General features: G+C 42.5%; 2 protein-coding genes across 2 annotated transcripts; one reads left to right on the forward strand and one right to left on the reverse strand.

Annotated features, from left to right (window-relative positions):
• Positions 1-9,152: 9,152 nt before the first annotated feature.
• dnajb11 (DnaJ heat shock protein family (Hsp40) member B11) lies at positions 9,153-12,976 on the reverse strand. The gene is made up of 10 exons (XM_074694126.1): positions 12,789-12,976; positions 12,133-12,289; positions 11,468-11,565; positions 11,207-11,339; positions 10,954-11,096; positions 10,502-10,584; positions 10,359-10,416; positions 10,151-10,262; positions 9,907-10,066; positions 9,153-9,629 (listed from the first exon to the last, which is right to left on the reverse strand). Exons 1-10 carry the CDS (start codon positions 12,860-12,862, stop codon positions 9,565-9,567), a joined length of 1,083 nt encoding a protein of 360 aa, XP_074550227.1. The 5' UTR covers positions 12,863-12,976; the 3' UTR covers positions 9,153-9,564.
• A 379-nt stretch (positions 12,977-13,355) lies between these two features.
• On the forward strand, positions 13,356-18,545 carry tbccd1 (TBCC domain containing 1). Its single transcript, XM_074694427.1, has 9 exons — positions 13,356-13,553; positions 14,357-14,421; positions 14,511-14,777; positions 14,934-15,092; positions 15,238-15,354; positions 15,434-15,683; positions 15,794-15,980; positions 16,067-16,594; positions 17,066-18,545. Exons 1-9 carry the CDS (start codon positions 13,493-13,495, stop codon positions 17,277-17,279), a joined length of 1,848 nt encoding a protein of 615 aa, XP_074550528.1. The 5' UTR covers positions 13,356-13,492; the 3' UTR covers positions 17,280-18,545.
• The last annotated feature ends 1,150 nt before the right edge of the window (positions 18,546-19,695 follow it).

Consider the following 19,695-nt stretch of genomic DNA (forward strand, 5'->3'; position numbering starts at 1 on the left):
GATGAGGGGAATGGTGGGATGGAGTCAGCAAAGGTCTGACACTGCCAGATCCTCCATGTGTCACTGATTAACCGAGAAGAGCTACAATGATTTAGTTGACAAAGCATCACATTAGCACAGTTGAAATGTGTGTGTGTGTGTGTGTGTGTGTGTGTGTGTGTGTGTGTGTGTGTGTGTGTGTGTGTGTGTGTGTGTGTGTGTGTGTGTGTGTGTGTGTGTGTGTGTGTGTGGATTAATGATCCAGGGAAAAGCCTGTTACTTGTTTACATTAACTGAGGTGCCAAAATGATATCAGTGTATTGTTTTATTTCTCACGATGCTATTTCTTTTTTTTCTTTCTTTTTTTTATAACTGACTGATTATTGAGTATGACTGCAATGCTCTTGTGGAACTCGTGCAAAAATGATTCATGCAAAAATCTGTTCAGGAACAGTAAATATCTAGACATAAAGCTGGTCAGTATTTGTGGTTGAAATTATAGGATTTTTGAAAGAATACTAATACGATACGAGTGTTTGTTTTTATGCCATTAAAGTGATCCAGCTGGGTGAAGTCTTGGGGTTCCAAAGATCTGTAGTTCACTGAGGTTACTTAGCTCCGAAAACGATGGTTAAGGGAAAAAAAACAACAACAACAAAAACAAAACAAAACAGAAACTGTAGGAGCTTAAAAAAATCCCCAAAAACTGCAGTTCCTCAAATGATCATATGGGGGCTAGCTCCAAAAGTGAGTCAGCCCTCATTTAGACCCATGTTTAAACGTCAACTTGCAATAGAAATGTGCCCTCATGAAGAAGCAGTTTGCTTGCAGCTCTGAAATTTCATCTTTAATCGTCAGATGTTTGGTAAGTCGTCTTGGATTTTTCTTATTATTCTTTTATTCATTAATCGAACCCAAGATTTTTTTTCTCATTTTTTAAAGTCCTATATCCCTGTTGAGGACTTTGAATTTTTTTTTGGTTTTAAAGATGCAGCAGGGGTCACAACGCCGCTGCATCTGATCGCTGCTGTAAATATTTTAGTGTGGCAACAGATCTGCCGTGAATATCTGCATCCATGGCTGTTTGAGGCTGTCAAAGAAGGTGTGTGTGTGTGTGTGTGTGTGAGACAGAGGTAGCCTGGACAAGAGGAGTGGATAAGTGAGGGAGAGGAACCACCAACACTTTTCTTAAACTGAAGCCGGACCTGTTTTATCTCAATGAGAGGAGAGAGCGCGAGGGAGCGGGGTCTCTGCAGGGACAAGGCCAGGCTGGGTTTGTGTGTCTGTATGAGGAGGAGGAGGGAGGAGGGGTGATGAGGATGATGTTTGCTGCAGGTCTGTCTGTCTGTCTGGGAGCTGTGGAGGGCCTGCTCTTGGGGCTAACTGATTAGGCCATAATTTGAGGGGGTGTCTTGTGGGAGCAGCCCACCGCCGCCACCCATGGGAGGCTGGAGTAGGTGCAATAAGACCCGGAGAACATCAACACACACTCACGCATACACACACACACACACACACACACACACACACACACACACACACACACACACACACACACACACACACACACACACATAAACATGCATACTTATGAAATGATGGATAAGCAGACGTGGGGATTGAGAACAGGAAGTGATGGTTTAAACAGAGCGCCGCAGACGCCAGAAACAGAACTATTTACCCTCCCGCCTGCTGCTGCTGCTGCTGAAACTAAACGCAGAGTGGAAGGAACAGGTAAGCTTTGAGTCATGTTTCATATTCATGTCGCCATTTAATCTAAAGCGGCTGTGATCAATATTTCACTGAACCAACACTGGATCAAGGAGCTGCTTACATGTGAAACGTTTGGCTTATAGACACAATCTACAGAGAATTATCACCCGACTGCAGAGGGACGTTTTGAGCCTCTTTCTGCTTATTGTTTTGTTTCTTCTTTCATCTTTCAGCTCTATTCTGTGTTTGGCTTTGACAGCTTTTCTAACCCTCAGGACCAACTTGCTCCTAAAGTGCTAAAAACCTCAACATTCATCTAAAATAAAACATGGCAGCAGAGTATTTCTTTACACCACACAGTCCAGTCTCCATGACCCCTATATATTTGAACCATTACAGACAATATAATAGCTGTAATTGAGTCAGCCTGTAATATTTATTGCAGCTGGTTTCAAGCAAAGAAGCTGATATTTATCTGGTAATTACAGGTACTAAAGCTCAGCCCTGCTTTGTTTCTCTGTTGTTTGGCCATTGCCATGACGCTGTGTGGGTCTGCACTGTCAACAAGCAGCCTGCAATCTCCCATTAGATCAGATGCTATTAGGGCCGAGAGGAGTCACTGAGCAAACAGTGTCCTGCCTTTAAAACCGGGTTATCTAATCTAGTCCACAGGGATGAGCTGGACTTTGGAGTTGGCAGGCAGACAGACAGGCAGGTTTGTCTACATGTCTTGTTTGGCATGGGAAATAAAATGCCACTCAACATCAGGTGAGTCCTCATTGGTTGAGTCCTGTGACGGTCTCTAGTCAGACAATGAGCTTTACGATGGGGGTCAGATAAGAGTGTGTGGAAGTCAGATCATGTCTGGGGATGAGGACTAGAGGTGATGGTAAGATATGTCTCAGAAAGATTTTGAGATTCCTTTAACAAATGTGCATCAATTAATCAGCAGTAAGGGGTGGTTAATGTTTGAGTCAGGTGTGTTTTCACCTCATCATTTAAGGATAACTACACATTAATGCTGTACAACTTGAAAAATACAACAAACTACAGTACAATTTGATGTGATATGATTAGATAAAGTAAAATATGATCTCCGTTGGATAAACTATGATAAGCTGACATTTATCAAAAATGATACCAACAGGAGACATGTTACAGATATGATCAAATCTAATATTTAAGTACCACGATGACACAGCACACGCAGGGTCACACTTATGCACCACACAAACGCGCCAAACTTTTCCCCTCTGCATGTTTCTCAGTCACTCAACGTTCCTCTGTTCCTCTGTCTGTCTTCATTTTATCTTGTAATATGAGTGTTTCACACTTAGGGGCTGTATTTGTCACTAGAACCATTTTTTCCCCCAGCTTTGGCAGCACTTACCTGAGAAAGGAGCGCTACAACGCGCTCCGCCGTGTCCCGCTCGTGTTTTTTTGAGCTAGGGAGCATCTTTTCCGCGTTCCATTACGGAGAGTGAGAGTGGTCACATGGTTGAAGAAATATATCTTTCTGTTGACATTTCTTTCCTAAAATGTGTGTATTTGGTTTAAATTCAAAAAGCCTGCTAGATGAGAAAATAAAAGAAATTATTAGAGTACTCGCATGTTTTAGCAAAAAAAAAAAAAAAAAAAAAAAAAATCGTTATTAAGGCCCCAGGAGCTACAGGAGCACAAAAGAGGGACACTTTTAGTTATTCAAGTGTGGCTGCACTAATGGTTCACCTGTGTTTTCCCATTGCACTTTTGGAGGCTGGCTACAACTCCATCATCACTAAATATTTTCAACTACACCCATCAGGACAGATTTGATTTGATAAGAAACAACATGAGATTATGATGTTTTATGACACAATATGATACAAATTGATGCATTGGATAGGTTAATACAGTAGGATATACTATGACACAATATGATCCACACTGACACACTTTCTATTAAGCTCAATAGTTGGCATAAATTATAAAAAGCTGCCAGAGTTCAGTTCGGAGAACTCGTCCTAATCCAAGTTTCCTACCCTCTTCATGACCTGTGAGAAGGATACACCCACTCACTGAGTGTTTTTCTTTTCTGTAATATTCCTGTAGTTAACCCATCCTCTCTAGCCTTCATAGGACTCTCCCTCTCCCCTCTCTCCTCTCTGCCTGCTCTGGTCCACACTCAGGAGGGCTGTGTATCGGGGCCCAGCCTGGCCCCTGCCTGCCCAGCATCAGACTAAGTGCCTCTGACAGCCCACCACACAGTTATTAACTGTGATCCGCCACCACAGGGCCCGGGCAACCCCGCTCTGAGGGGAGGGTCCACCAGAGGGCTCTGCTCGTAGCACAAAGACGGCTTTCACCCCCCTCACAGTGACCCCCCTCACCCGCTAATACATATTTACATCATTTTATATACAGAGCGCATACAGTGTTTCTAATGTGGCTCAATTCATGTGCTGCTGGGAAGCTGCTCTGCCAACCATCCAGGCTGCTGACACTGATGTGTCAAATAAAAACTTTAGCGGAGGATGAGGGGGTTATCACAAGTGAGCAGGATCTGATGAAACCTGGAGTGAACAACAGAAGATCACTTTTCTGTTTTAAGTGATTAAATACAGCATATCACTAGAATCTGATCTGCTACTGTATCATAAATTATGAACATGAGATGTGTATTTTTATTGACAACATTAAATCCAAGAAAGATGCCATTTTACTGTAAATAGGTGAGTTGTTTTGAACTGAACTGATTTCTGCTTTGGAGATGAACACGTGGAGATCTGATGATATATTTAATGCTGCAGGAAAGTTGGACATGTTAGTATAAGGCTTTATGGTGATGGCACACCTTTGGACCCAGCCTCCAGTGGTCACTCGAAGAAGTACAGATCTGAAAGTTTTTCACTGGCTCCTCAAATAAACGGACAGAGACTGTCACATGTTTTTATGCCAAACATGATATAACAAAAAGGTATTAAAGGCTTGAAATGACAGAATAAGTTATTCATGTGCTCATAAGGGTAACAAAAAAAACGTTGGCCAGTTTGGGAGTTGCAAGACTTTGCTTTTGTTTCTGTTCGGAACAAAATAACCCCTAATCCCCATGTCTCGATCTCTTTATGAAGGATGACTGCAGGGTAAACATATGTACACAGAGAACTGTTACTTACGGCGCAGGCCCGTACGGCACACAGCCGTTATGTTGCCTGAGGAATGCCATCCGTAGACTTGTGGCTTTTATCCATATAGGTGGTCTGCTGCTTTGTTTGTCCTGTGCTCGCCCTCCACTATCCCAGCCGCCCCTTTCTCTTCCTCAGGATGTGGGCGAGCAGAGCGCCATCAGCCCCCTTCAAACAACAACACAACACGGGTCATTAGATGACAAAATTGGGAGAGAAATAAATAACTGTTAGTGAGGAGGAGGACAGAGACGGAGAGAGACAGGGAGAGTAAGATCCATAATGACAGTCAACTATGTTTAGCCCCCAGAAAGACGTTGGGATAAACAGCAGCTAGCCCCGGCTAACAGGAGGGCTTTAAGTCGCTGAATCGAAAACCCCCAAAGCCACTTTTTCCTGCCCACATTGGCCATAATGAGAGCCCCACCATTCAATTGTTGAATAGTTGAGGCTTTTCCCTTTGAGGTGACTGGCTTTAATATAGCAACGCGACATACACAGTGGAGCGATGGACGTCCCCAGCAGTGTTCAAAGCTGTGGCGGGAGAAGGACACGGCTGACATGCATTATTCCTTACAAAAGCTGCCCTTTGTTTGCTTTATGCTCAGATCCCACAAATTGTAGGCTTCGTCCGTCAACATTTCTTATTTTGGGCAGAGTCCTTTTTTTCCTGCCTGTCTCTACTGTTGTCCTCTCTGGCCTCCTCGGCATGCGTGGGTGCTTCACGCCATTGATAACTGCTCACATTAGAAACAGATGCATTAGTAGTTTACCCATAAAGCAGCTCTGTAAGAGCTAAAAGTAAAGAAGGTGAGTCTTCAGTTTCCACCCTCAGCTCTGTGACATCAAATCCAACACAGACTAATGACGACTTTTCTCTGCAGACGATCATTCACTACACTTCACAGAGCAGTCAGGAGGTTTTTCCACACACCTTGATGTGTTGGGGATGAAAAATCTTTGTGTTTGCTTTAATTTTCTTGAAAAATGAAAAAAGTCTTGGCTTGGCTGACAAAAGAAAAATATAAAAGGAGAAAAAAGGTCATAAATCCTTCATCAAAGTAGCTCAAATAATTTAATTTCAGTGCTGCCAAAGTTGTAAAATATTTTTTCAATTCAAGCAACTCTTTCTTTTAAATAAGTTTGTGTTTCAACACATGATGAAATAAGAACTCTCATGCACTCTTTGAGAGTTATTCCTCTGCTGGATTCAGTTTACGTTTAGACTTTAAAGCCTAAAGAAAGCACCACTTCTTCCGCGGTTTGAGACCATTATGCTGAGGCTGCAGACAAATTGCAATAAAGTTGAGGGAAATATTCTTGTTGCATTCTTTTCTTTGATAAAGGTTGAATGGGCCATAAAACTGCATCACGATAACAACCACAGTGAACTGCTGTGTGACTGCAGAGATCCACAAATCTTATTCTGCAGATGCAATAAACATTTTGTTTGAAGCAAATCTTTGAGTATTACTTTTTAAGCTTTTAAGGATTAAAAGGCCAAAAATTGTTAGTTCATGCTCTTTGTGGCTTCTGAGACCCCTTGTAGAGAGTTTTCTTCATCAAAATCGGTTTTTCTCTAACTCTGCACCAAAACTTTGTAAACTCCTACCCTAAAAGTTTTGAAAATGTTTGACCTTTTTATTTGCATCTTTTGCAATTATTATCACTCAGATGCATTCCTTTTTTTGAAATATATATTGTATATTATATATTGTATATTATATATTATATATACTATATATACAAATTGTTGAACTCTGTGGTATTAGTAGGCTAGTCATAAAATCTTGATGCAATTTCTTTTGGTTTCACGCTTGTGTAATTCACAGGTTTGGATTCAGTCTCCTCTTCTTCACTGTATGTGGTGCTATAAAAGAGTTTGGTTGTTCAATTACCGCCATTAAAAAACCCTCCCTACTTATCTGAAACCATAAAATGATTTTAGTATCCATTAAAAATTGCACATGCTTTGTCTTTTATATTATGCAACCACTGATCTTATCTGTTATGTAAAAGTTAAATACTGACACACACACAGAGCATCATCTCACATCAACGTCTGCACCTTAAACTCTGTGAAGGATCAATATTTAGGCCTACTCATTTACCCAAAATTTCCTCCTTTCTTAAAAAACAAATTGGAGTTAGAATATAACTGAAAATAAAAAAGACAATACTTTAAACTTTTTTTTTTTTACAAAAAGTTGAATAATTTTTGGAAACACAAACATTTATGGATCCTGCATGGTGTCGTTCTGGAGCAGCTCTCTTTACAAACAGGTCAGGCTCCATTAACCGAGCACACTGCAGAGTCAGAGCAGGTCAAAACACCCAATGGCGCCGCCGCCGCCGCCACCACACACACACACACACACACACACACACACACACACACACACACACACACACACACACACACACACACACACACACACACACACACACACACACACACACACACACACAGATTGCTCAATTAGCCCTCCTTCAGCCCGGGCCTCCTAAACCCTGCAGCTACGCTTACAAGTCATTACACTCAGGGTCAAGTGTGATCCCTGCGCTTATCTGCATCAACGACCAGCAAGTGCAGGCCTTCTACTACACACACACACACACACAAGCACACATACTTAGACTACACAGACCTCTGGTGAGTGTTTAGGGTAATAAAAAGTGATTTAAGAGGGACATGACTGAAGAAGCAATGCTGCCCTCGTGTGTTTTATGTTTTGTAATTACAGTTTAATGCTTGACTCGACGCTGATCACTAAATCCACACAGCTCTGCTTTTCAACACTGGCTTTGGTTTTCTCTGGTGGTCTTAAAAGGTCTGAGTCTCTCTTCTTTTATTAGGGTATAATAAGCTAAGTATGTCTCTAAATCCATACATAAAGAGGTTTTCATCCGAGCTGCATCACAAAGCATCCCTTCTCCCCTCCTAGCTCTGAAAATGACTTTGGGATGTGCGGTGAGCCGAGGAGGAAACTCCCTTTACCACAGGCCTGCTATCTCTGTGGGAGTTCATTATACACACAGACCGGCCACACACATGCACACGCACACACACATTCACAAGCACATATCATTTGTACAGTCTGCACACATGCCATTTCTATTGTGGGGGATTATTACACACACACAAATGTCTACACCATCACCACACTTTTAACTCACCAATATGAATTTGTTTCGTGGACATCCCCGGCCCCACCCATGCAGACAGACTCCCACCCACAGACCTCCACCCACAAGGTGTGTGTGTGAGTGTGTGTAAGGCACTTGTGTTCAGCAGCTCCAGTTAAACAGACAGAGGAGTAAAGCCACAGACGGTCACAAGGTCAGGACGTGTTAGAGGGACATGTTGCATCTTGTCTTGACTTGTAAAGCAGCAGTAAACAATATCTTTAAATGTTCTCCTGAAGTGGATCAAATATCTGTAGGAACACAGGGGGAAACTTCCTTTAACCCAAACTCTACTGGTATTTTGATTAGTTAAAACCCGGTCCAGAAACTCTCACAAATTTAGGAGACTTCATCTCTCCTTAAAGGTCAACTTTTCCAGTGAATGGCATTTAAATAGACTCTGGCACCCTCTACTGTTAGTTTTGATATGACATGTCATCAGAATTTGTAGAAATCTTTATTAATTTCCGTCAAAAGTACAATTTTACTCCTTAGAACACTAGTTAAAAATGGCCGTATATTTCACATTTAAGGCCATGAGGACTTTCTCATAAAATTAAGAGGCAGCTTTGCAGTTAACAGAAAGTAAAGTCTTAAAACTATGTTTTAAAATCCAACCGGAGCAGGCTGAGACCCCCAGGTGTACAGTCCCTTTATGTCAGAGGGTTTCGTCATGGAGAGGGAGAGAATCAGAGGTGATGGAGGATGTGCAGACTGTCCCCGTTTCTTCAAATTAACGAAATGTCACTGTTTTATTCAAGAGGTCAACTCCTGACACAGCAGAAAGGGAAACTCAGTATCAACCGTGACAGCTCTCCCCCTCACAAGTCAGAGGAAACATAAATTAGGAAAACTGGAACACAAACAGATTGGGTTTGATCTTATTTACAAAATATCCATGAGCATGGATCAGAGAAAATAATCCATTTCATCAACAGGGGGTGCTGTTTACATTCATGAAATTAAACGAAGTGGAGCGACTCCTGCTCCCCGTGCACAGGTTTGAAGTCATTGTAGAGTTCTTAAAAATGTTTTCTTCAGGTGTTTGTCAGAAAGGTGTCAGTGTCCTCGTCTCTCAGAGAAAAAAGTGGGTCCAAAATTTAAAAAGTAAAATAAAGGAGAAGAAAGGAAGAAGGAGAAGAGCAGAATATCACGGCATCTTTTTGTTTTGTTCACTTTAAATAAAACTTTTGTGTTCAATGTGCCGCTGCCGCCAACCTGCAGATCATTAAAAAAGAAAAACCAAAGTGGATTTGAGCCATCCTGAGAACAACCTGAAATAATAAATACACCCTGGCCCTCCTCTGGGTTCAATATGTGTGTGTGTGTGTGTGTGTGTGTGTGTGTGTGTGTGTGTGTGTGTGTGTGTGTGTGTGTGTGTGTGTGTGTGTGTGTGTGTGTGTGTGTGTGTATGTGTGTGTGTGTGTGTGTGTGTGTGTGTGTGTGTGTGTGTGTGTGTGGGTGTGTGTGTGTGTGTGTGTGTGGGGGAGATAACTCAGTCCAGGCTGTGTCTGTTGGTGTGTTAGTATCCTTGTAGTCCATTGTAAACTTTCTGTACAGATCCCTGCTTCAGAAGGCCCCGGATACCTGCAACAACAAGAGACAAGACGATGAATGTTTGGAGTTTTAGAAACAAAATCTTGTTTTCACCCCCTGAGGCTTACATCCAGGATTAAATCTGTTCAAAGTATTTATTAAACTGAATCAGATGGCTACAGTTGCAGGCTTAAATAGATCAGCACCACAGCACATCTCTGACCTCCTGCAACTCTACACACCCTCAGAGTCTTCCTATGGTCTCTGAGACCAGGCTGAAACTCAGGGCTGACCCCAAACTGTGAGCTAACCCCTCCTCCTCTCTCACCGTCCTTCTGCTGGTCGTCGAGCTGCGTCTGAGGAAACTCCACGTCGAAGGTGATGATGAGGGAACCTCTGATGTTGATGTTGTCAAAGTTTGGCAGACCTTCTCCTTTCTTCCACATCCGAGCACCAGGCTTAGTCACCTTATCTCTCTCTATATGGACCTGTTAGACAGACACAGGCTTTACAAAGGATAATAATTTATAAGAAAATATCAGTGAAAATACTAGAAAGAGTATTTACGCCACCTTGTGTCCATCCAAATGTGCAATCTCCATCTTGAAGCCAACCAGTGCCTCCACCAGAGAGATGGTGACATTTGTGTACAAGTCATCTCCCCTGCGCTCAAACACAGGATGTCTGGTAAAAAAAAGAAAAAAGTTTTAGCATTCATCCTCTTCTTCTGCAGAATATATAACATGTGTTTCCTCCTCATGGAATAAAGCTATAACCTACTTTAAGACTTTGATCCTGAATCGCAGATCCCCTGGTTCTCCATCAATGTGAGGCTCCCCTATTATCACACAGAGAGACATTAACAAAAACTGGCATTTGCAAAACAGATTAAGTGATCTATTCAGAGCTCTAGGTTGACGCACCTTCTCCAATGAAAGGATACTCCATCTCGTCTCTCACTCCCTGTTCAATTTCTACCTCTAAGGTTCTCTCTTCATTCACCAACCTGTGGGGAGGAGAACATGACAGAAACGTGTTATTACAAAGGGGTTAGAACAATTGCTTTGCTACATGTTATTGATCTTATATTGCTCAGTAAAGTCAGAAAACAAACAGCTTTTAATAGTGTGATATCTAGCCACAGGAACAGGGATATAAGCCCTCAAATGTCAAAAACAACATCTGCCGAGGGCTGCACTGTGTTTTTAAAAGAGTGCAGATTAAATGGATTAGAGATCCTAAATTTGGGACAGGATTCAAAACAGAGCAGGGAGAAAAATCTATTTATAAAAGTATAGAGAAAATGCATTTAAAGTAGAGGAGAAGACCAAGTCTCTAGAGGCAGAGCCGAGTTTAATAAGAAGCAGTGACTTACTTTACATTAGGACACTCATCACACACCATCTCCTGAGTCATCTGAAAGCGTCCAGGTCCGAGCTGTGTCGTCCTCATCTCCTGTCTGCAGTTACATTTCCTCTTACCGGGAGCTTCTTTGGCTACAGGCTTATTACGAACAACCTAAGTGACAGATATATTTTAGAGAAGTTAGTTAATATCTTTAACAATTTTGAAAACAAAGTCAGGCTTCAACCAGTGTTAGATGTTAGTTAGAAGAGCAGATCTCTAACCTCCACAAAGTTCCCAGAGTACACCTCTTCTAGTGTGACTTCCAAGTCAAGTATTATGTCATTCCCTCTGGGGATGTTTCGATCCTGCTGCTGTCTGTTTCCTCCAAACATGAACCCAAAGTCTCCAAAGAAGCTGTAGAAAGGGGGGAAGAGAAATGGAGGTTAGCAGCCACAGGGGGCTAATCAAAAAAAAAAAAAACTTCTTAACTGGATTTAGCATCACTAGTGCTCCATGCAAACTGATCAAAACACAAAACATACCTGGAGAAGATATCATTGTGTGAGCCATGGTGACCCTCTTTAAGTCCGTCCTCTCCATATGCGTCATACTGTTTCCTTTTCTCCTCGTCTGAAAGTACCTAAAAAAATACACAAGCAGTAAGTCACAGAATGGCCAGAAAAAAAACACAACCCGGTGTAATTCAAATACAACCTTAAATATTGCTCATTCTAAGTCCAGTAATTAAGTTTTTACAGCAAAATAATAAACGGCTCAGTTTTGCAGTGTTCAGGGTGTTGGACTATTTAATAGGTGTCTAATTTATCAAGTAAAAAGAAAAGTTTAAGAAATCTTACTTTTGTATATTAAACCCTATGAATATTTTTGTGTCAGTTAATGTGAATATTAGATAAAGAAACACCTGCCTAATCCGCTTCCATTGCTCCACGTCCTGTTTTAGCCTAAACCAGCTGCGCTGCTCAACAGCCAATCAGAAGCAGACACACAGTCTAGTCCACCAATCAGAGTAAGGCATCGTTTCCAACAACCAAATAGCCAGCGTACAAAAGACTTTTGTAATTGATCCTCAGGCTCTTCAGGACAATGTCTCACATCTTTTTCTGTTCTTAATACTTTACAGAGCAAAGAAAAAACACGTTGCAGCCCAAACAAAAGCTCCGTCACTTTTTATCGGCTTTAAACCCACCTCATAAGCTGCTCCCAAGTCTGCAAATTTATCCTGGGCTTTCGGGTCGTCTTGGTTTCTGTCAGGATGTAACTGGAGAGCGAGCTTTCTGTAGGCCTTCTTGATGTCCCTGATTGATGCAGTCTTGCTTACCCCCAAAATCTTATAGAAATCTCTTCTACAAGATAAAAAAACAGGGGATTAATCAGCTTTTCAAAGCTGTGTTAGCGTGATAGCACATCTGTCAGACGGACAAACCCGGTATATCTGCTAAGGGTAGCTCCCAGCTAACTTAGCTAGCAGGTTGATACTGTTTTAACTGCAGTTCAAACTCATCAACCTATTATTTCTCTGAAACATTCAATAAAAAAATGTTTTGGTTAAATTTGACCCATGCTACTTGACAGAACAGCTTCATTCAAAGACTGTACCGTAAACCTTGTAGCAACTGCGCAAGCGACCGTCGCTACAACACAGTTTTAAGCAGAGCTCAGTGAACAGTAGCTGCAGTAGAGAAACTCTAAATGAAACACGTACTTTTTTTAATTCTACCCTAGTTCGTGTCAGCTTATCCCAGACTGTTCCACACATGTAGTACAGCTCTGAACCAATCACAGACAAACATGTGTACCACCTGGCGATGCTGTTTCACTGCTAACCAAGCACACATCACTCACCCCGCGAGCACCGCCGAGACCACATAGAGCAGCAGGCAGCACAAATTGCACAGATTCATCCCTTTGGAAGCCATAGATCCGAGACTTTTTCGGGTAGGAGTGGGCAGAAAGAAAAGAAAAGCCGGCTTTCAGATCTGGATGCCGCTGCCAGTCACTGGTCTTGTTCTTCCTGTCAAGGAAGGCCCGCCCACTGGATGACGACAGTTCCTCTACCAAGTCAAATACCCCGCCCACTTTTAAAGAAATAAACACTTATTCAGCGCTCCAGACATTTTACATTTATTTCACTAATTGTTTCCATTTCTGGGTAAATTTTAATGATTTTTTCGTGATCGAAAGTAAATGAATTGAAAGGATGTATCATGTATGCTTTGGACCTTCGTACCAATTATACTTCTTCTGTTGAATATACTCTACACCAATTTGTCATTTTTTTAAAAGTTCTGAATAGTTGATAAAACTATGAAAAAGCCATCACACATCTTACGAGTATGGGTAATAATTAGAAAACTCTTTCTTGGTCCTTTTCAACGCAAACTTCAAAGGCTGGATGAAGCGCGCACACGCGAGCTGCGCGCGTCGCTTAGATGACAGTTGTTGCTGGGAGGAGGGCGCCAAATAGGAAGAGCAGCCGTGAGTCCTGGGTTTGCCTCTAACCACAACAACTAGCATCGACAACATGACGCTCATCTTTATCTCCCCCTATGACTAAGCGAGCCCCGCGAGGAGGATCAGATCGTTTCATGGAGAAGAAGAAAGCTGGAAGTAAGGACAAACACAGAAAGCTACCTCCTCCTATGCTTGGCTAGCGTTCTGAGCTAACGGTGGCTAACTGTCGAGCTCAAATTAATGGAATGAGGTTATCTTCAGAGGAACAGTTTACTCATTCTTTCAGTTGTAAAGCTGATTTTTGCAGTCAGGTATAATAAAAAGTGAAGGTAGTGCGTATTTATTCGTGTCTGATAGGATTAGTTTTAGCTTACAGTCAGCTTTGTTAGCCTGCCAAACTTGATATCGTGATGCCAAGTCAGGTGTCGATGGCAAGAGTAGTCTGGTTGCCTGTTGTCATGGGAGCACCGAGAGGGCATTACGGGAGCGACAGCTCCATCAGGTTGATTCAATGATCCATAAACCCCTATTTTAGATATTTTAACGGCTATCATAGCTTTGCACCTGTTTGTTTGGCCTTAGATGGTTAATGTAGCTGTTGAACTTCTGTATTCGCATTGCTCTTTTACACCGTGAAACTCTTGCATCCAAAATATCTAATGTTTTTGTTAATTATCCAATAGTCACTGAAGACTTTGTAAAAACAGATCTAGAGAAGACATATTAAAGACAAAGCGTGCGGCAGTGGTCCATAAAAAAGAGATTATAGTTTACAATCAACATAAGTTTGCATGCAAAATATGGATAGTATTATTCTTTTATTTTCTACATTTTAGGCTCATAGAACACAGTTTAAGATGATTTCGACAGAAAGTTAATAAAACAGGATGATAAGAGCATGTGTGCATCAGTGAAGTTGTAATGTACCCTGAACTCTCTTGTGTTTCCTCCCTCATCAGACATGGAGACAGACAGAGTGAGCATATGGCCTCGCATGGAGCCCTTCTTACTGGGTGCCTTGCAGGTGAATATGTTCTTCATACCTGTGATTTTTATTACTATTTTTCAGTGAATGTAAATGTTTGAAAGTAACCTGAGTGTAATCAATTGCAGGTGGCTCCTCCTTCCAAACTTAGCCTGCATTATCTGCGAAAGATGGCAACATATGTACGAACAAAGGAGGGCTGTTTCCCCATTTTGAGCTGGTCCATGTGGAGACACATTGCCTGTGGTAAACTCCAGCTCCCAGAAGACCTTGCATGGCTCTATTTTGAGACCTTCGACCTTCTTATTGGCCACACTCCAGAGGAGAGGCTTGAGTGGGCCGAGTGTCTCTCCCAGTGCTCTTCCAAAAGTGAGCTGGACCAACAAAGGGCCAAGGTAAGAAGAATGAGGGGTGGAGCTCATGTGCAGAAGGCTAGATTTACCAAGGGATAAAACTCATCCTGACTCTTTTGTTGTGTTTTGCCTGAAGCAGAGGTTTGTGTTGTTGTACCTTTTCTCCACAGAATGAACGTTTCCTCTTTCTCCCTCTAGCTATCCGTGGACACTCTGCAGTTCCTCCTGTTCCTCTACATCCAGCAGCTGAACCGTGTGTCTCTGCGCACCTCCCTTATTGGTGAAGAGTGGCCCAGTCAACGTACTCGCTCCCCATCTCCATCAGATCGAGAGACCAAGACCAGCTCTCAAAACAAGGTCCTTCCTGTGAAGAACAAAGATAGCCTGAAAACTGATGCTACAGCTGTCCTGTCTTGTATTATGTTTAACGTGCAGGAGTTATTGCCATTCTTTGTGCTGTGGAACTTATTGTCCTTTCCTCTGTTCTTTTTGGGGTCAGCAGAACTGGGACGATCAGGCTCATCTGTCATTTCTGCAGAGCCATCTAGCAGAGATCTTGGAGCTGCTAGTGGAGCCAGGGCAGATGTCACACTCTGGACATGCCCTGAGGGACTGCCAGGTCTGCACACATACACATCCTCTGTTACAGCAACAAACTTCATGACACTGTAATGAAATTTTGTCCTTTTGATTTCCAGATATCCCTGGAGGCTTTGCGGAGTCTAAGCCTGCTGTTGGAGGGTTCAGGAAACCAAGGCAGAGCTGTTCAGCCTGTTCACCGGCTGCTGACTAAAGGCCCGTTGCAGACACAAGCTGGCTTCTCCTCCCTCAGCCGCTCCTTCCCTCTACACAAACTCATCTCCGTTCTGCAGAACAGCCTCACACTCAACCCGTTTGGGATGACCGCCTGTCTACGCTCAGGGAAGAAACTAGCCTGGGCTCAACAAGGTATCCTATCATCTGTCAGCAAAAAAAACCCTCTTCACAAACTTTTCAGTAGATACATAATTTTCTATGATGTTTTGATTGTGTCTTTGTCCTCTGCTCATGAATTACAGTAGAGGGGGCGATGAAGAGAGCCAAAATAGCCCGCAACACCCACATGGCTCCCCATGGCAGTAAGATGGTGCTAATGTCACAAGTCTTCAAGCAGACTTTGGCCAAAACCTCAGATAAGCTAATCGGTGCCAACATCAAAATCCACAGATGTTCAGATGCCTTCATTTACCTGCTGTCGCCTCTCAGGTAGAGTCAGCTCCAGTATTTTAATATTGCTGGTATACAGGTTTCTTTTGAAATGTCTCATCTGTGTTGGTTTGTTGCTCTTTCAGATCAGTCAGTGTAGACAAATGCAGAGACACCACTGTGATTTTGGGTCCAGTTGAGACCAGCGTCCACCTCCACAGCTGCCAGAACCTGCGGCTGGTCTGCGTGTCCGGCAGAGTCATCATTGGAGCCTCCTCACGTTGCACCGTCCATGCCTTGACACCAAACCGCCCTCTGCTCCTGCCAGGAAACACAGACATCACCCTGGGGCCTTTCCACACCTTTTACCCGTCCTTAGAGGATCACATGGCCAGCGTGGGGCTTGCTGTGGTCCCTAACCTCTGGGATCAACCTTTACTTCTCGGAACGGAGGGCCTTAACCCGTCACCAAATGCCTCATCCAGCCAAGACTCTTCCTGCTACCGCCTGCTGCCCCCAGCTGAGTTCCACACTCTGGTTGTGCCTTTCAGCGTGGAGGGGGACACCTGTGAGGTCCCAGGGGGGTTACCTCCTCTGTATCAGGCAGCTGTGGAGGAAAAGCAGAAGAGGATACAGAACTGGCAGACGACAGTGATGGAGGCTCGGCTGAATAAGTAAGTGTCTAACCCTCTTGACTCCATTATTAATGAGTGGAATAAATTTATCGACAGTCTAAAAGCACTTAAATGCCTCTGTAATCTATATTTGTGTAAAAATAATCTTGATTCCATTATCCAGTGGACTGTTTTGATCAGTGGAAAGTTGTAACCTAAAAGCCCTCAAAGAAAATCAATGAGACTGTGACTCAGTCTCTCAGCTGGTGAGTTCACTGAAGCTTTGCTGTCTTAAAATAGGCTCCAAGGGCTTCGCAATCAGGCTCTGACAGAACTACACTCATCGCAGGACACTGTGCTACAGGGCAAACAATTTTCTGATCAATTTTTATGTTACACAGAAATGTGTGGAGGTTTAATTCAGTTATTTCCTTTTAAAATCTGGAGACTAGAGTCTGTTGGAGAGGAAAATTATGATACACTGATGGTCAGCTCTTTAAATGTCCCTGTCTCTCTCTTGTCTGCCTCTAGGGATCAGAAGAAGAAGTTTCAGGAGTTGGTGGAGATGAAATTCCATGAGTGGCTGCTGGAAACGGGGCATAGGCAGGAACTGGACAGCCTGATCCCCCCTGCATTAACCCCCCTGAATGACTCTAACGGCCCTGCAGCAGACACTGCACAAGTCAAAGAGAGTAAACCTTTAAGGAACGGACGGGCGGGGGAGCAGTCACCTTTGGCCTGTTAAACTGTGGGTTTGGCTTTGTTTGGTGATAGATAACACGGGTCTCCAAGTATTATCCTACAGTGCGTTTGTGGTTATTTACACCTCAGTTTGGCACATCTTGAGTCCATTTATGAGTAGACAGCTCTTAGGACAAAAAAGGCAGCTAAGACCTCAGCATACCTGAGCAAGGCAGGGAGTGGATCGGCATGTTGCAAAACCACATCATAACTCTGCTGTTTGCAGAGGAACCTTACAAACACAAACACCACAGGCTCTTAGAGGGACAAAAACAAGCTCTGACTAATATGCTTATGCCGATATGTGATAAAACAAGTCTTCGCCAAGCACTGAGGAGTAATCCAGGTTTTCTCTCCGAACCACAACTGCTGAGCGATCTAAAGGTCTGAAGTGATTCAAACACATTTTCTCAAACTCTGCCCATGTGTCAAAATGTCCTATTTCCCTTAAAGATTATATTGTTAGTAAGAAAAGAGTTGCACAGCACTTTGTCAGTTTTCTGATATGTCCTTAAAACCCCTTTACAGACTCAGGTCTTCATATTTGTGTCAGATGTGTGTGGATGAATTAAACTGAAGCATTTTTATTCTTGGGGGTGGAAAAATTAAGGATTATTTTGATGAATTTTGTTGTTATGTGATCACACCATTCAAACTATCTGTGAATGTGACTCAACAGCCTTTCCTGTCTGTCCTTATTGATCTCACAGCGAGGGATTTAGCAGCTTTCAAATGGAAAAATTTCACTCTGACATCAGTGAGCACTGTGCAGCATCACTTTCTTTGCACGATTATCCTTTACTTTCTCCATCTTAACAAAAATAACCAATCCATAGACGTGCCAAATCAAGCAGAATTTACCACTTAGATGTTTTTGAATCCTTCTATGTGAAGATTTTTATGTTAGCATTACAGTAAAAATATTTTCATAAACCCACCTGCAGACATGTTTTTAGCATTGAAACCTCGGAAGTGTACTTCAGGCCTCTAGCTTATTGTCATTCTTATACATTGGGTTGATGTGTCTTTGAGGATTGTTTCACACGTTTTCAGATGATGGCTCGGTTATTTACTGTCAGATTATTATTACATCATCAAATGCTGGGATGTTCTTTGTCTTACTGAATGTCACTTCACTGTAAAATGCCTTTCTCTTGTTGCTAACATCCTCATGATTTGAACCAGAGCACCTCTGTACAGCTGCTAGATGATGAAAAAGTATAGGTTTAGATTTTTAATAATATAAAAATAAATAAAGTTTTGTAAATAACCTGGTTTGTCTGTTTGCCTCAAACTCTCATCTTCTGAAATCCAAGGTCTCAGATTCGCTGTTAATCATCACACCTGTTGAACTTTTGCTAAACCTATTGCAATGTTCCTCCACTTGGCAGATATAAGCTGATATAAGACGTAACATGGCACTTATGAAGCTCAGATTGCTAGACCAAGGGACAACACAGCCTTCTGAATGCACTTATGCCTGATAATCTGTGAATGTGCCAAAAAAGCTTGGAAGGGTGCAATGCTATTAAATTCTATGATTCTGTGATCAAATGAGAAGTTGCTCTATTATTGTAATAATGCTGGGATCTGTAGTTTGAAGTAGTATTTGAGAAATTCAGTTTGGCACAAATTAGTGCATGGTGAGAAAAACCTGGGCACTTCTGCAGGACTCTGCATTCCAGAAAAAAATACTAAACTTTAATGTGCTTCTGCAAGTAACGTTAAATAGTTTGCATGCAAAATGCATTGTGGTGCTCTAAAATTGAATTCATGGTTAAATTAGCGCAGATCTTTACACTTATGTTGTCAGATTCTTTTTTTAAAATGATGCATCAGAAAATCAAAAACATGCATCAGAAGCTACATTTTGTAGACAATGGTGCTTTTTGTGTAAAAGGGCCTGATTCTGATGCTTTAATTTATCCTGCTGCTGACAACATTTATGTATGTTTTTTGGGATAAGATAGGATAAGAGACACTGCTGCTCTGCTGCTCAGAGTAAGGGTCTGAATACTCCTTCACTGATTGTCCCTTGCTCTGTCTGGATTCATCCAAAAGGCAGAAAGAAGTCCTGAGTTGGCAAGTCCTCCCCAGGTGGGGGCAAGCTGGTGGAGCTGGCATGTGTGACATGGTGCGAGAGCTGGAGCTGGGGGTGGGCACTGGACCCAGCCAGTACAGAAGTGGGGGTCAGTGGACGCGAACCGTGCCCAGCCTTTATGCCGTAATCCTTCCTCACTTTTCTGGAAAAACTGAATAGCACTAGAATCACTGACTCAATTTTTGGATCTCATTTTCATGACAAAGCAATTGTTCCCCTTTCGCCTCCGCTGTTGCTGTTTACGAACGTGGTAACGGCCAGGGTATAAAAAGGGAGCGGTGAGGGGCAGAGCAACATCGAGACCTCAGGGGGACAACCA

This window comes from Halichoeres trimaculatus, unplaced genomic scaffold (assembly GCF_033239565.1).
Source record: "Halichoeres trimaculatus isolate MK-OKI-2021-1 unplaced genomic scaffold, fHalTri1.1 fHalTri1_scaffold_19, whole genome shotgun sequence".
NCBI lineage: Eukaryota > Metazoa > Chordata > Actinopteri > Labriformes > Labridae > Halichoeres > Halichoeres trimaculatus.